Genomic DNA, 15546 nt, shown 5'->3' with positions numbered 1-15546 from the left:
TCCCACCCCACCCCATAGTTAGGTTTAGAAATAACGCAGTTGTTGAGAGCTGGTTTCTCACTCCAAGGCATTTTTTTTTTTTTTCATTTGTATTCTGCCACACCATATAATTTACAATCAAGAGCTTTTGAGAGAAAGTGCTTCAAAAAATAGAGAAAATAAAATTACAGGCATTTTCCATGAAGAAACCTTTGGAGTCAGCAATCTCATAATTTCTCTTTCTATGTTTTACCCTTTTATGAAAAAGGAAGAAAAGAAGCTAATAACAGGCACTGAAAGGAAAATATTACCAGCCAGTGCTGTTGTACATGTATGTCAGCATAACCTCAAGATTTGCCATTTAATACTGACATTACCCTGCAAGGCAGGCCAGAGTTCATCCAGGGTAAGGAAGAAGTGATTACAAGAGCCCTGAAGAAGTTTGTTTTGGACATGGGTATTTCTCACCTGCCAGCTATAATCATGTGAAAATTTGGCAAAAAATTGAAATAGAACTCCAGTGCTTTATCCTTCTATAATTTTTTTTTTTTTTAATAAAATTCCCAGGGCAACAGCTAGATCTTGAGGTACCTTTGTATGAATTAGAAAATGGCATCTCCTCTAGGCTGTTGAGTTGCAAAAAATATCCTCCCTGTAACCAGATGAATTCTGGGCAAGCCAATTAGACAAAACACCTCATTCACCAAACTGAAAGCAAGCTGTACTCTGTGATCAAGATGGGCCCTTTCTATAGAGCAGAGCCTGATAACATTGCCCTGTCGTTTCCCCATATCAAGAAATTTAAAACTAGCCTATGGCAGTCAGGTGTTGCTCCATTTCCCCTGTGTTAGAGCTCATCTGGCATATTGAGGCAAGTGGCATCAGGATGTCCACAGAGATGCAGGGATAGTGATATCAAAAACAGAACACCCATTCTAGGTAGACACAGGAAGCATGGGGCATGGCCCTCAGTGAGGGGTGGTGAGAGCTGAGTGTCCATGGGCGTTCCATAGGACAGTTGGAATGACTGCACACTCTGGGTCCCTGAGCATCTGGAAACAAATGAGCAAACCTCAGAAGTATGTGCAGGAAGTCAAGACAAAATTGAACCCTTTCTGAAACTTCAGGATCTTATATTTTTTGAAACAGCAGGACTCTAGTCTCCAATTGGCCAGTCTGAGTCTGGCATCTCTCACATAGCACCTCATTTACTTCTCACTGTAGAATTTGTCACTTTCTTTTTTAACAGAATTAAACATTTATTCACCACTACCTCTCAGATGTGCTGAGAACATGTAGCTGCTTTATATTCTATAAGGGATCTGTCTTCCAGCTGGTTAATACCAAAAAAAAAAAAAACTAAACCCACTGCCAATGAGTGGATTCTGACTCATAGTGACCCTATAGGACAGAGTAGAACTGCCACATAGGGTTTCCAAGGCTGTAAATCTTTATGGAAGAAGACTGCTTCATCTTTCTCCCATGGGGTAGCTGGTGGGTTCAAACTGCTGACTTTTTCGTTAGCGGCCAAATGCTTTAACTATTGCACCACAAGTGCTCTTTAACTGGTTAATGTTGTTATGTGCCATCGAGTTGGACTCAACTCATAGTGACCCCTCCTTGGGTTTCTGAGGTGGTATCACTATGGAAGTAGATTGCCCAGCCTTCCTTCCGAGGAGTGGCTGGTGGGTTTGAATCACCAGCCTTCTGATTAGCAGTCCAGTGCCTTAGGCACCACACTAACTGATTAATAGAGCGTACCAATAACAAGCTTTAAAGTAGTGACATCACAGACTCTCACAGGATAGTCTTTGGGTGGCCACCCAGGTAGATGTTTAGTTTTTCTTACCCTTCCTCTAAAAAGGAGAGGATTGTATGACCTCATAGTGGGAGAGGGAAAATGGGGTGTCAGCTCCAGATGGTACCTTCTGGATCCTCACTGGTCTTTGCCATGGAGTAGCTTGTCTGGTCCACTTGCATCTGACTACTATGGCATTAGCCCATTTTGTTAAAATCACTCTGATGACTAAGGTGCATCTGATGCAAGCCATAGATTTTCAATCCCTTTATTTGACTGTGAAAGCTGGATAGTGAATAAGGAAGACTAAAGGAGAATTGATGCCTTGGAGTCATGGTGTTGGTGAAGAATATTGAATGTAGCATGGTCAACAAACAAATCTGTCTTGAAGAAATACAGCCAGAATGCTACTTAGAAATGAGGATGGCAAGACTTCATCTCATGCGCTTTGGACATGTTATCAAGAGGGACCAGTCCCTAGAGAAGGGCATCATGCTTAGTAAAGTGGAGCGTCAAAAAAAAAGAGGAAGACCTTCAACAAAGTGGATTGGCATAGTGGCTGCAACTAGCACAGGACCAGGTGGTCTTTCATTCTGTACGTAGTGTCGCTGTTAGTCGGAACTAACTCGATAGCACCTAACAACAATACAGCAGCCTGTTTTAGGAAAGTCCAATACCAATCACTTGCATCCAACAATAAGTCACCCACAGCTGCCTCTTTTTCCTCTCTAAGGCTTCTACTAGCCCCTTAGCACCTCCACATCTCCTCACTAGCAAAGTACTCTGGTCATAGTACACAGTCTCCATCTGCTTATACAAGTGTTCCAGTACTCGGGAAGAAGAGAAGAAAATATCCATTTTTATAGAAGCTAAGCATACTGAACATTCTGTAATCAAGGCAGGTGTGCATCAGTTCAATCAACATATATTTACAAGCATACATTAAGGGTACCTACTCCAAAAGAGAGCTCTAGTGGCATAGTGCCTAAGGCACTAACTGCTAATAAGAAGGCTAGCGATTCAAACCCACCAGCCACTCCTTGGAAGGAAGGTTGGGCAATCTACTTCCGTAGTGATACCGCCTCGGAAACCCAAGGAGGGGTCGCTGAGTCGGGGCTGACTTGACAGCACATAACAACAGCAACACTCTCAAAAAAAAAATTTTTTTTTTTTGCATCTTCCTGATGCAAAAGCCGGGGCAAAAGCCCAAGATGGGAAGAGAAGAGAGCTTAAAGGCCTGGCAAAGAGTTCATAGGGAGGCTTCATTTTATAGATGAATCCGTACACTTACCAGCTGTGTGCTGTGGGGCAGGTTCTACACCTCTCAAAACCTCAGGCTTTGCCTGAAGTTAAAATGAGGTGATTTGTGAACAATTCTTGTATTAGAAGGACCTCAGTCACTATCACTCCAGTAAAGGGATAGATGATAAAAGGTCAAGAAACTAGTGTGACTTGCTCAAGGCCACACTGCTAGTTAGTGGCAGAGCTAGGTATACAGTTAAAATAGTTAGGACAGCTGAGTTCCTTAAAATCAAATAGGAAGCCCATATGTGTCTGCGCGTGGCATGGGGTCTAAGCAGTCCCTCCTCCTAAGGCTGTAGAGCACTGATAGGGGAATCTACTTATTTGCCTTCTTGATGCCCTCATCTCACTTCTGACTCATGCTAGCTCCCTTTTTCTGTTGCTAGCTCATTTGGTGGAACTGTTTCTGATATATGCCTCCTCTGGAAATGAGAAGTTTGCTAAATTGTACTGCAGAGGATCCCCCAGTACAATATATATGCTACCATTTGAATTTGGCAAGACCCCAGCAACCTGCCAGTACTATGCTAACGGCACTCTTAGAGTGCTGATTACTTTGTAGATGGATACCCTATGAGATTTGCTTCCTCATATCCAGCATGTCATCATTCTTCAACTTAGAGCACTGCTTCTGTACTCATACACACTTAAGGACAGTGTAGCCTGGGGGTAGGGATGGAAGCAGGGGCAGTGTCCCTAAGGGTGACTGGAAGTAAAGGGTTTCACATGCCATTCCACAGAATGCAGCAACATCTCTTCGAACAGGTCTTTTTTTCCAGGCACCAGATTCTGACTTTCATAACAGCACACCAACATCATCATCAACCTGGGCTCTCTCTGCCCCCTTCAATTCAACTGTGCTTGGGCTCGTGACGTTGTGCCTGAGTCCTGAGCCAGCAGTGTGATAGAGAGAATGGTGGTGTGCTTTACTGCATCTCAAGCATGGCTGTTTGTGAATGGATGATCTCATTTAGTCCTCACTCAGTTATAAGAAAGTGAGACTTTTAATATTCCAGCTTACAGGTGAGAGAACTGAGGCACAAGATTGTTTGAAATAACTTGGCAAAACTCACACAACTGAATGGGGAGGGGGCTGAAATCAAACGGAGGCAGCCTGACTCCAGAGCCAGCATTGTAGCCCCTATGCTACATTAGCTCCACCTCAGTGTCTGCTCCTGGTTTTGGTTAAGTGCCAAACTCCCTTCTGGCTCTTGTAACCCTGTACGTTTTGTTTGACGGTCCAGCCTTACCTACCGTCCCACTAGTAAACCAGCGTAACCAGTTTCTAAAGCAGTTAATATACTTGGCTTCTTAAAAGTGCCTCTTCTTCCCAAGAATGGAACCCTAAAAAAGAATATTACAACCTGTAGATGACTGGCTTTTATTGAAAAACAAATGAAAACATTTTATCTTACAATAATTACAGATTCACAGGAAGTTACCCAAAAGATGATGCACAGGAAATGTACTGTGTATCTTTCATCCCTCTTCAGTGTTAGCATATTGTATAACTATAGTATAGTATGAACACTGAGAAATTGATCCAATCCACAGAGATTATTTAGATTTCATCAGTTATGTATAAACTTGATTTAACTAGTACCACTGGGCAGTGTGTTCTGAACAAATGCAGTCTTAATGACAGCCACTGTGGTAGAGAGAGGACAGGCTTTGAAACAAACTAGCATGTGCCAAGTGTTTCACTAAGTGATTTTCATACACTCTCTTCCTCAGTCTTCACAACAATCCTGTATCAGTTATGAGTGTTTTCAACTGTAAACAACATAATACCATGCCAATAGCTGTTTGGACAGTTAAGGTTAGCACAATGGCTCAATGACACTGACAAAGATCTGGCCTCCCTTTCTTCTCCATACACTCAGTGTGTGCGTGTGTGTGAGTGTGGTGGTGGTGGTGGTGGTGGTGTAATTCTTAATTGACATTCAATTGGCTTCAACTCATGGTGACTTTATGTGTAACGGAACAGAATTGTCGCATGGTCCTGCACCATCGTCATGATTGTGGGCATGTTTGAGTCCATTGTTGTGGCTGTTGTGGACTGTCTTCCAACCTTGGGGCTCATCTTCCAGCACTAGATCAGACAGTATTCTGTTGTGATCCACAAGGCTTTCGTTGCCTAACTTTTAGATCACTAGGCCTTTCTCCTAGACTGTCTTAGTTTAGACAGACTAGAACCTCTCCACCATGAGTGACCCTGATGGTATTTGAAATACTTGTGGCAGTGCTTCTAGCATCATAGCCACCACAGTATGACAAAATGACAAACATATATATAGTTCTATGTGATTTTATCACATACATCTTGTGTAACTGACATAATAATCAAGATGCAAAACTATTCCATCACTACTATAAGGTTCCCTCATGCTGCCCTCTATAGCCACTCCTACCTGTTCACCTTACATAGATGACTTTTGACCATTTAGGAAGGCTGTTTTGAATAGTGGCCTCTATAACTCTCTTCCAGCCCAACCCCAGCCCCTGAGCCCTTGCTGATTCTGCCTGGCTAGTAGTGTGTTAGACATTCTCTGGCAGTGTCTAGCTGCAAAAGTGGCAAGGAGGCCACATGTTCTGACCTAGAACCCCACAAGAGGAAGACAGGGTTACCAGCAGTAACCCAAGAACCCAAGGCCTATTACTGCCAGGCCAGACATGCTGCCTCCCTCCAGCCCTTTCTCCAACCGTTCCTCCCAGAGCACCCACCACCTCCCTCCTGGGTTCGATAATTCACTGCAGTGGCCACACAGAGCTCACAGATTACGGGATTTATTAGGGAAGCACCAGGCTACAAATCAAGTTCAGGAAGAACGCTCAGTCTCTCTCCCAGCCCACCATCCCTCAGCCAACAGTCTCTCACAGTCTCTTTCCCAGCAGTGCTGGTCCCTCGGTGTCTCACTCAGCGATGTGTGTCTCTTGCGTCTCTTTCCCAGCAATGCGTGTCTCAGGAGCCTGTGTCTCTTTCAGCAGCACATCTTCCTCAACCAGCAGTCAGAGAGGGTTCTGCCTCTAAGAGGCCTCCTTTTGAGCCTGGCAGGGTGGTCAAACTAGCCAATCATAGCATCAGAACTCTAAGCACTTGAGAGAGAGTGGGCACCTCCCAGAACATTGTATTGTGCCACGCCCAACAGAAATACTCCAGGTGGACACCTTCAGCAATCAGGAGCTCCTCAGTTGCTCATAGCAAATCCCAACTTGGAGTTTACAAAGACTTATGGGTAGAAAAGCCACACAAAGTAATTTACTACACTGCACTAGCAAATGGGAATTGAGTCTTTTGGGGCTTATGTGCACTCCTTCTGCTCTCGGGAAAACCCTCTTGAGATTGCTGAGTCCATGGCACTGGGCTTCCTCCCTTCTCCTCATTCTTGCTGCAGTTTCTTGGTCTGAATTCTATCTGGTAGCCCTTATCTACTATTCTGCTTACTCCAAGGGCTTTACCTCATCCCCTTTTTGTGCTCCATTTCCCCCCATGCACCAACTGGAGTTCTATTTCAAAACAGACATTCATCCTGGAAACTTGCTGTTACCCACCAGAATTTTTACTCACTGCTGATAAAAACCTCTATGGCTATACCAGCCACTCTTCTCACATCCCCCTGTTTTTTTTTTTGCTAAAACAGTATTTTTTAGTTCTTCCATTGAGGATCTATGAGAAGCATATTTTTAGAGTCTCTCTGAAAAAGCCTTCAGTTTTTTGTTCATTGACAATAGTTTGACTAGATGAAAAACTACAGGTTCCACACTTCTGTTCCCCGGCCCTTCAGAGCACTTCATTATGTTGTGCCATCTCGTTGCTGATGCGAAGACTATCGTCAATCCGATACATGTTCTTTTGTAGGTGATCTGGCATTTCTCTCTGTCTTTATCAAGGGAGTGACTCGGCTTCATCGCCAGGTGCCTTGTCTCCAGCCTTTGTTCAGGGGCTGGTAGTATGGTCCTGGCTCTCTCTCCATGGTCTGCAGTGTCTGCTGGATTAGAATTGAGCATCAGGACACAGGTTCTCACAGATTTGCAACATTTCATCACTGTCACAAAGGGTGATTTTTTCTATTGTACTGCCCAGAACTCAGTGGAGTATTTCAGTCTGAGGACTCGTACCCTTCAGTTCTCTGTTCTTTGATTCTAGAACTCCTGTTAGATGCATCATGCACATATTTTACAGCTCTTAACTTTTCTTTCTTTTTCAATTTCTTTCTCTGTTTCTGGGGAGGACACTTTTCTGTGGATTGGGATCCTTTTGTGCTGCCTACAGCTATCTGTGTGCAAACAATCTACCATTCAGCTTGGAGATCTTGGATTCGTCATTTGTTGGAGCCAACAGCTGGTATACTGCCTGCCAGCCTTGAGCTTGTCAGCCCCTGCAGCTGCGTGAGTCAGGAAAAGCCTCCAGCTTGACATTTGATCCAAGAACTTGGGACTTGCCAGCGTCTATAAGTGCCCACTAAGTACGGATTCCTTTGTGAATCAGGATTCTGTTGTGCTGCCTACAACTATCCATGAGCGAACAATCCACCATTTGGCCTGGAGATCTTGGATTTGTCATTCGTTGGTGTCAACAGCCAGTATACTGCCTGCCAACCTTGAGCTCGTTAGCCCCTGCAGCTGCATGAGTTGGGAAAAGCCTCCAGCTTGATGTTTGATCCAAGAACTTGGGACTTGCCAGCTTCTATAAGTGTGTGATGCTGGGCAGATAAACAACAAATGTGTACTACAAGAAGTTTTCCATATAGGGAGAAAACATACCAAAAATAGCTTCAGAAAAAGAAAAGAAGAAAAAAAGTTTCAGGAATCTCCCATCTCCCCCTCTCCCTGACACATAGATATAAAGTTATGTTACAGGAAAGTGCAGAGAAAAAGCTGGGGGGAGGAGGGGAACACCAGGACAGAGTGAGGAAGCAGAGGCACAGATCCAGGTAAGGCCAGGGACCCAGGACATGTCCCTCCCAAGCGGCAAGAAAGAGGCAGGGATCTATGTAAGGGGAGGATGGGGAGGGATGAAAAGGTTTAGAACAGCTAAAGGAGATAAACTTGTCTGTCAATTTGTCCTACTGTGGTGGCATGTTGCTATGAGGCTTTAGTTTGTGCCATCGGTGTCTCAAACCCAGCAGGGTTGCACATGGTACACAGGTTTCAACAGCTTACAGACTGAGACAGACTACAAAGAAGGAGGAGGCCATCCACTTCTCAAAGAAATAGCCAGGGAAAATCTTATGATTAGCAGAGAAACACTGTCTGATCCATTACTGTGCAAATTTATGAATAACCTGGAAACATGGCCTGATACAGTGCAGGAGGATAAGCCACTTAGGTCAGAAGGCTCTCAAAATAGGACCAGGAAAGAGCTGCATCATCAGAGTAGAACCAGCCTTACTGATAGGGATAAGGTAAAGCTTTCGAGACCTGCATTTGCTGACGTGGCACGACTCAAGTTGAGGAGAAACGGCTGCAAACATCCATTAATAATCAGAACATGGAATGTATGAAGCATGAATCTAGGATTGGAAGTTGTCAAAAATGAAATAGAGTGCATAAAGATTGATATCCTAGGCATTACTGAGCTGAAATTGACTGTTTTTGGCCATTTTGAATCAGACCACCATGTGGTCTACTATGCCAGGAATGACAATTTGAAGAGGAAGGGCATTGTGTTCATCATCACAGAGGATGTTTTAAGATCTGTCCTGAAGTACAGTGCTGTCTGTGATAGGATAATATCCATACACCTACAAGGAAGACCAGTTAATACAACTATTATTCAAATTTATGCACCAACTACCAACTACCAAAGCCAAACAGGAGGAAATTGAATATTTTCATCAGCTTCTGCAGGCTGAAATAGACCAAACCTGCAATCAGGATGTGTTAATTATCACTGGTGACTGGAATGCAAAAGTTGGAACAAAGAAGAATCACCGGTAGTTGGAAAATTTTGCCTTGGTGACACAAATGATGTTGGAAATCACATGATAGAATTTTGCAAGACCAATGACTTAGGCATTGCAAATACTTGTTTTCAACAACACAGATGCCAGCTATACATGTGGAATTCACCAGATGAAATACACGGGAATCGGATTGACTACATCTGTGGTAAGAGGTGATGGAAAAACTCAGTATCTTCAGCCAAAACCAAGCCAGGAGCTGATTGTAGAATAGACCATCAACTGCTCATATGCAAGTTCAACTTGAAGTTAAAGACAATTAAAACAAGTCCATGAGAGACAAAATATGATCTTGAATATATCCCTCCTGTGAAATTAGAGACCAAGAATAGATTTGATGCATTGAACACCAATGACTGAAAACCAGAAGAATTGTGGGATGACATCAAGAACATCATCCATGAAGAAAGCAAGAGGTCACTAAAAAGACGAGAAAAGAAAAAAGACCAAAATGGATGTCAGAAAAGACTCTGAAACTTGCCCTTGAGTGGAGAGTAAGTGGCTAAAGCAAATGGAAGAAATAATGAGATAAGAGTTGAACAGAAGATTTCAAAGAGCAGCTCGAGCAGATAAAGACAATTACTATAATGAAATGTGTAAAGACTTAGAGTTAGAAAACCAAAAGGGAAGAACATGCTCAGCATTTCTCAAGCTGAAAGAACCGAGGAAAAAGTTTGTCTTGAGTTGCAATATTGAAAGATTGTATGGGCAAAATATTGAATGATGCAGGAAGCATCAAAAGAAGATGGAAGGAGTACACAGAGTCACTGTACCAAAAAGAACTGATCTTCATCCATTTCAGGAGGTGCCATATGATCAAGAACCAATGGTACTGAAGGAAGAAGTCAAAGCTGCACTGAAGGAAGTGGTGAAGAAAAAGTCTTCAGGAACTGATGGAATACCCATTGGCATGTTTCAACAAACAGATGCCCCACTGGAGGCACTCACTTGGTTATGCCAAGAGAATTGGAAAACAGCTGCCTGGCCAAGTGACTGGAAGAGATCCATATTTGTACTCATTCCAAAGAAAGGTGATCCCACAGACTGTGGAAATTATCAAATAATATCATTAATATTGCACACAAGTAAGATCTTACTGAAGATAATTCAAAAACAATTGCAGCAATATATTGACAGAGAACTTCTGAAGGTGCAAACTGGATTCAGAAGGTAATGTGGAACAAAGGATATCATAGCTGTTGTCAGATGGATCCTGGCTCAAAGCAAAGAATACCAGAAAGATGTTTACTTGTGTTTTACTGACTATGCAAAGGCATTTGATTGTGTAGATCATAACAAGTTGTGGATGACATTGAGAAAAATGGGAATTCCAGAACACTTGATTGTGCTCATGAGGAATCTGTACATTCATCAGGAGTCTGTTGTTCAAACAGAACAAGGGACACTGCATGGTTTAAAATTAAGAAAGGAGTATGTCAGGGTTGTATCCTTTCCCCATACTTATTCAATCTGTATGCTGAGCAAATAATCCAAGAGGCTGGACTATATGAGGAAGAACATGGCATCAAGATTGGAGGAAGAATCATTAACAACCTGCAATACACTGATGACACAACTTTGCTTGCTGAATGTGAGGATGACTTGAGGCACTTACCATTGAAGATTGAAGACTACAGTCTGCCGTATGGATTGCATCTCAATATAAAGAAAACAAAAATCCTCACTACTGGACCTATAAACAGCATCATGATAAATGGAGAAAATATTGAAGTTGTCAAAGACTTCACGTTGCTTGGTTCTACAATCAATGCCAGTGGAAGCAGCAGTCAGGACATTAGACGACCTATAGCACTGGGCAAGTTGGCTGCAAGGGACCTCTTTCAAGTGCTGAGGAGCAAGGGTTCTCCTTGAGGACTAAGGTGCACCTGACACAAGCCATGATAGTTTCAGTCACCACATATACATGTGAGAGCTGGACATTGTATAAGGAAGACTGAAGAAGAATTGATACTTTTGAGGTGCTGGCGAAAAATACTGGCATGCTCCTTGGAAGTGAGAATGGCCAGACTTTGTCTCACCTACTTTGGTCATGTTGTCAGAAGGGACCATTCCCTGGAGAAGGATGTCATGCTTGGTAAGCTGGAGGGTTGACAAAAGAGGGGAAGGCCCTAAATGGAATGGATTGACACAGTGGCTGCTACAGAGGGCTCAAGTATAGCAAGGATCATGGAGCTGGCATGGTACCGGATGGTGTTTCGTTCTGTTGTGCATAGGGTCGCTATGAGTCGGACATGACGCGACGGCACCTAACAGCAACATTTCTGGGGAACTTCCTCAAGTTTATCTTTTAATTTAGTCATTCTCTCTTAAGCAGTTTTCTATTTAATCTGTCTATTGAATGTCTTTGTTGTTTACATTACTATTTAATGTTTACTTTTTTTAATTTCTAGGATTTCCAGTTTATTCTTTTTATTACTGCCTAATGCTTTTTCAGGAGCTCTGGTAGCGTAGTGCCTAAGTCATTTGACTACTAACCAGAAGGCTGGCAGTTCAGACCCACCAGCTACTCCTCAGAAGGAAGGTTGGGCAATTTTTACTTCCATAGTGATACCACCTTGGAAACCCAAGGAGGGGTCGCTGTCAGTAGGATCTGACTCGATGGCAGTGAATTTGGTTTTTGTTGGTGATGCTTTTTCAATATATCTTTCCCTTTATTTCTTGGAGGATATTAAATGTACTCTCTTTAAAGTCCTCTTCAGATTACTCTATTACCTCTTCTTCTTTGATTATGAACTCTCCCTTTTGTTGAGTCTGATGACTATCTTTCATGATGCTGGATTTCCTTATGTGCTCTGTAATTCCTATGTCTGAGTTCATCTTCTGTTGGGGCTTTCTCCTCCATGTGCTCTGTTTTGGGCCAGCCTCACTGTTAGGCATTTCAAAGTTGCCTTCTGCTCTGCCTTCCAGAGTGCCATAGCTCCAAACTTTGTCCTTTGTAGCAGATCAGCTAGTGCCTTCACAGAGTGGATGGTTCAGGACAGTGGACTCAGCACAGGCCAAGCCTGGTCTTCAGAGTCTGACTGCTTCTCCCTCATGGTGTATGGCTAATTTCTAGCCAAAACCCTGGGCAGACATGGTTATTGCAGCTCCAGATAAGAGTGGTGGTTCTTAAATCCACTATACCTGGAGTATGTGGGTTTGGGCCCATCCCTGTGGCTTTTCTCTCCTGGCTCCTTGTGGGATATGGTGAGGGCTTTTGCCATTATTTATCACTAGGGACTCCCCACCCTTCCACCAAAACCTCTCCTTTTCTGGTCTACAGATATTTCCCTTTTTTGAAAAGTGTCTATTTTTAAATCTATTTTCCTTTTTTTTCCCTTTGTTTTAAATTGAAAGGTATTGGGATTTGAGGCCACCAAGTAAATACCACCCATTTCCCCCCCATTGAGAGATAAGAAAACAGTAACAACCAAGCAAGGGGTATACAGAGGCCAAAGCCAAACTTGAAGAAGCTGATCTTGGACAATGTGGTCTTTATCTGTAGATGAGTGAGTCTTCCTGACAGAGGTAAATCCATTGCCATCGAAGTCAATTCCAACTCTTAGCCACCCTACAGGACAGAGGACTGCCCCATAAGGTTTCCAAGGCTGTAAATCTGTACAGCAGACTGCCTCATCCTTCTCCCGTGGAGTAGCTGGTGGGTTTGAACTGCCAACCTTTTTGTTAGTAGCCATATGCTTTAACTGCTGCACCTCAGCTCTCCTTCCTAGAGCTCGAAGGTGCAGGTAGTCACTGACTTATGACGGGGTTCCGGTCCAACAACTGCTCCATCGTAAGTTGGTTCTGACATAAGTTGAATACCTTGTTACTTTTATTTTCATTATTACTGCTTTTTATTATCAGCATCTTTCTAAATCTAATCTTTATTTGTCTTTGGGGGTTGGAAACGTGACAACTGAGAACAATAACATCAGCAGAGTACATGTTGCAACATTAAACTGAAATCCAAACTCACTGCCATCGAGTCCATTCAGACTCATCGTGACCCCCATTGGGTTTCCACGGTTGTAAATCTTTACAAAAATAGATTGTCTCATCTTTCTCCCATGGAGCAGCTGGTAGGTTTGAACCACTGACCTTCTGGTTAGCAGTCACATACCTTAGCCACTGCACCACACTGCAATATTAGTACATATTACTAACAATAAGATGTGCAAAACAAAAACGATCATAAATGCGGTCTGTCATAATTCAAATACATTGTAAATCAGGGACTGCCTGTATTGAACTCCACACTTAGACTAGACTGAGCAGGAGCAGTTGGCTCTGTCAAATAAATAGTTTGGAGGACCTTCCTGTGGACAGCTTGCTTCCAGAAGAAATAGAAAAGAAGTAGCCAGACTACCATGTCTGTTTTTCCTTTCACACCTAACCAATCAGATTCCCATGGGGAACCATGAAGTGAGGAGGCAGGCAGGCCGGGAGTATTAGGCTAATGGAGCTTTCACCACTGAAGGAAACCATCAGGAGTGGGAAAGAAATGTTCCTCCCATAACCGAAAGGGGGAGCATTCAGCATGTACATTCATTCCACTGTCGTGTCCTGGAAGTCTTTCAGTAAACTCCATGTCCAAGTTCACCACTTCCTTGAGCATTAGGACTTGGCTGCTGCTCATCCCAAAGGGCTGAGTCCTTCATCCCCATCTGACTTCCAAATTAACCCTTTCTCCTTTTCTTTTCCTTCTTCAAACTGTCCTTCTCCCTCCTCCTCAAGGAGTAGCCCCAGAAACTGTCCTCAACATCCCTTTCTCTGGACATGTTTTTCCTCAATATCAAAATAAGAAACAAGGGTAGGCCCAGAAAAAAGAAAAAAAAGCTGCTTATGTCCACCTCTTGCCTGAGCAAAGTAGGTGGGCCACCTGGTCCAATCCAGCTCACAAGGGCACTTCACTGAATTTTGGAGCAAAAGCACAAAGTAATCAAGAATGAGCTTTCATTTGTTGATCTTTACTGGGGACAAAGACAAATTAATGAAAAGACCCTGACATCCAAATGTGTCCAAATGAAAAGAAGAGCTTTTTCGTTAATCATTCAGAATTGTTTCTTTGTTTTTCTCCTCTCCTTCATGTTATGAAATGGCTCTGTGAGCAAAGAAATAATGTATGTTATGACTTTTATTGGACCTATTTCCATTTTTTGACACCTTTGCTGATTCTTCATGTTTATTATCATGCCTAAGAAACATAACTGTACATTGCTTAACTTTTCTTCATTAGCTAAGTATTATGAATCAGGGAGCTTAGTAATGGGAGTTTAAAATAAAAGTATATTTGCTAACCTAGTACATTCCATTACCGTCTTTTACAAGGTCATTCCCAGCGACCCCTTCTGGGTGCCAACCACTGAGGAAGAGTACTTGCACTTTGGAGAAAAGGCTGATTCAGAAAACCAGGCCCGGAAGTACATGAACGCGGTGCGAAAGCGGAAAGGTCTTTATGTGGAAGAAAAGATTGTAGAGCATGCGGAAAAGCAGAGAACGCTCAGCAGAAATAAGTAACTGCTACCGCTGGTGGGTTCTTTCTTGTGTAACAACTTTAAAAGTCGCATCAAAGGTTTGAGATCAGGAAAAATGTCTTTATGCTCCATATCCTTGTGCATTCATTGTCAATAAAGCTGAGCCAAAGGAGATGGTAGCGAACAAATTTTCAAAGTGTCTTTTTATTGATTCTGGTATAAGGCAAGTCACTGTAAGTTTTGCACCAGTAACAGATTACTGCCCTTGTGTGTGCATAGAGAGGGCGGCGGCCTGTTCAGTGTTGGGCATGACATACAGACCCTGCACTGGGCAGGGAGCAGCCTCCCTTGGACTCAAACACCCTCTGCCTGTCATCACAGTGTCACACTTCAATTACATCCTCTTGTGTAAGCATCTTGGAAGCATACTTCTTATTTAACCATTGAATCATAGCATTTAACATCATTTGAAGAGACCACATACTTAAGAGAGCATCTATTTTGCAGTCAGACAAGTCACTGTTTCAGCTGATCACTTTACAGTGTTGTCTAGCAAAACAACATAATGTTCAATAGCTAGCTTTTAAACCTGCTGCTTTTACTCCTTCATAAATTACTGTCAGCATCACCCTCATTTAAACAAAATGTTCATGAAAGCTATGCCCTATCCCTTTTCCTTAAAAAAAAAGAAAAAATTGTGTTTGCTATTTTTTCTTAGCTTTAATGAAGGGAATATTAGCTAATGTGCATGAGGTTATTGCCTTATTATAAATATTTTTCATAAATCTCCTCAGTTGCCTCATTTAAGGTGATCCCCATTTTTAAGGAACAAATGCAATTTAGTCATAAACTGATTTTGTAATTGTGAATGTTGTACTATTTTTTATAACCACTTTGAAAAATTCCTTTTCATAATCCAAAAATTGCCAGATAGTCTCATAGGACTTTGATTTAAAGTGCTTTTAATGGGTTTCCTCAGTAGACTAGGTCATTCTTAATACTAGTTGTAGATATTTTATATTTAATCTTT

The 15546-nt window shown here is 42.5% G+C and overlaps 1 protein-coding gene across 1 annotated transcript in view; it reads left to right on the top strand.

Annotated features, from left to right (window-relative positions):
* EFL1 (elongation factor like GTPase 1) overlaps positions 1-14559 on the top strand; it is a 230099-nt gene extending 215540 nt beyond the window's left edge. Inside the window, exon 19 of the mRNA XM_007945098.2 lies at positions 14371-14559. Within this exon, the coding sequence (XP_007943289.1) occupies positions 14371-14559 (189 nt within the window). The remainder of the gene's footprint in view (positions 1-14370) is intronic.
* Positions 14560-15546: the final 987 nt, after the last annotated feature.

Source organism: Orycteropus afer, unplaced genomic scaffold (assembly GCF_000298275.1).
Source record: "Orycteropus afer afer isolate SDZICR_OR568_19922 unplaced genomic scaffold, OryAfe1.0 scaffold00132, whole genome shotgun sequence".
In the NCBI taxonomy this organism is placed as follows: domain Eukaryota; kingdom Metazoa; phylum Chordata; class Mammalia; order Tubulidentata; family Orycteropodidae; genus Orycteropus; species Orycteropus afer.
Note: the sequence above shows the minus strand (reverse complement) of the source record. Positions and strands in the feature narration are given on the sequence as shown.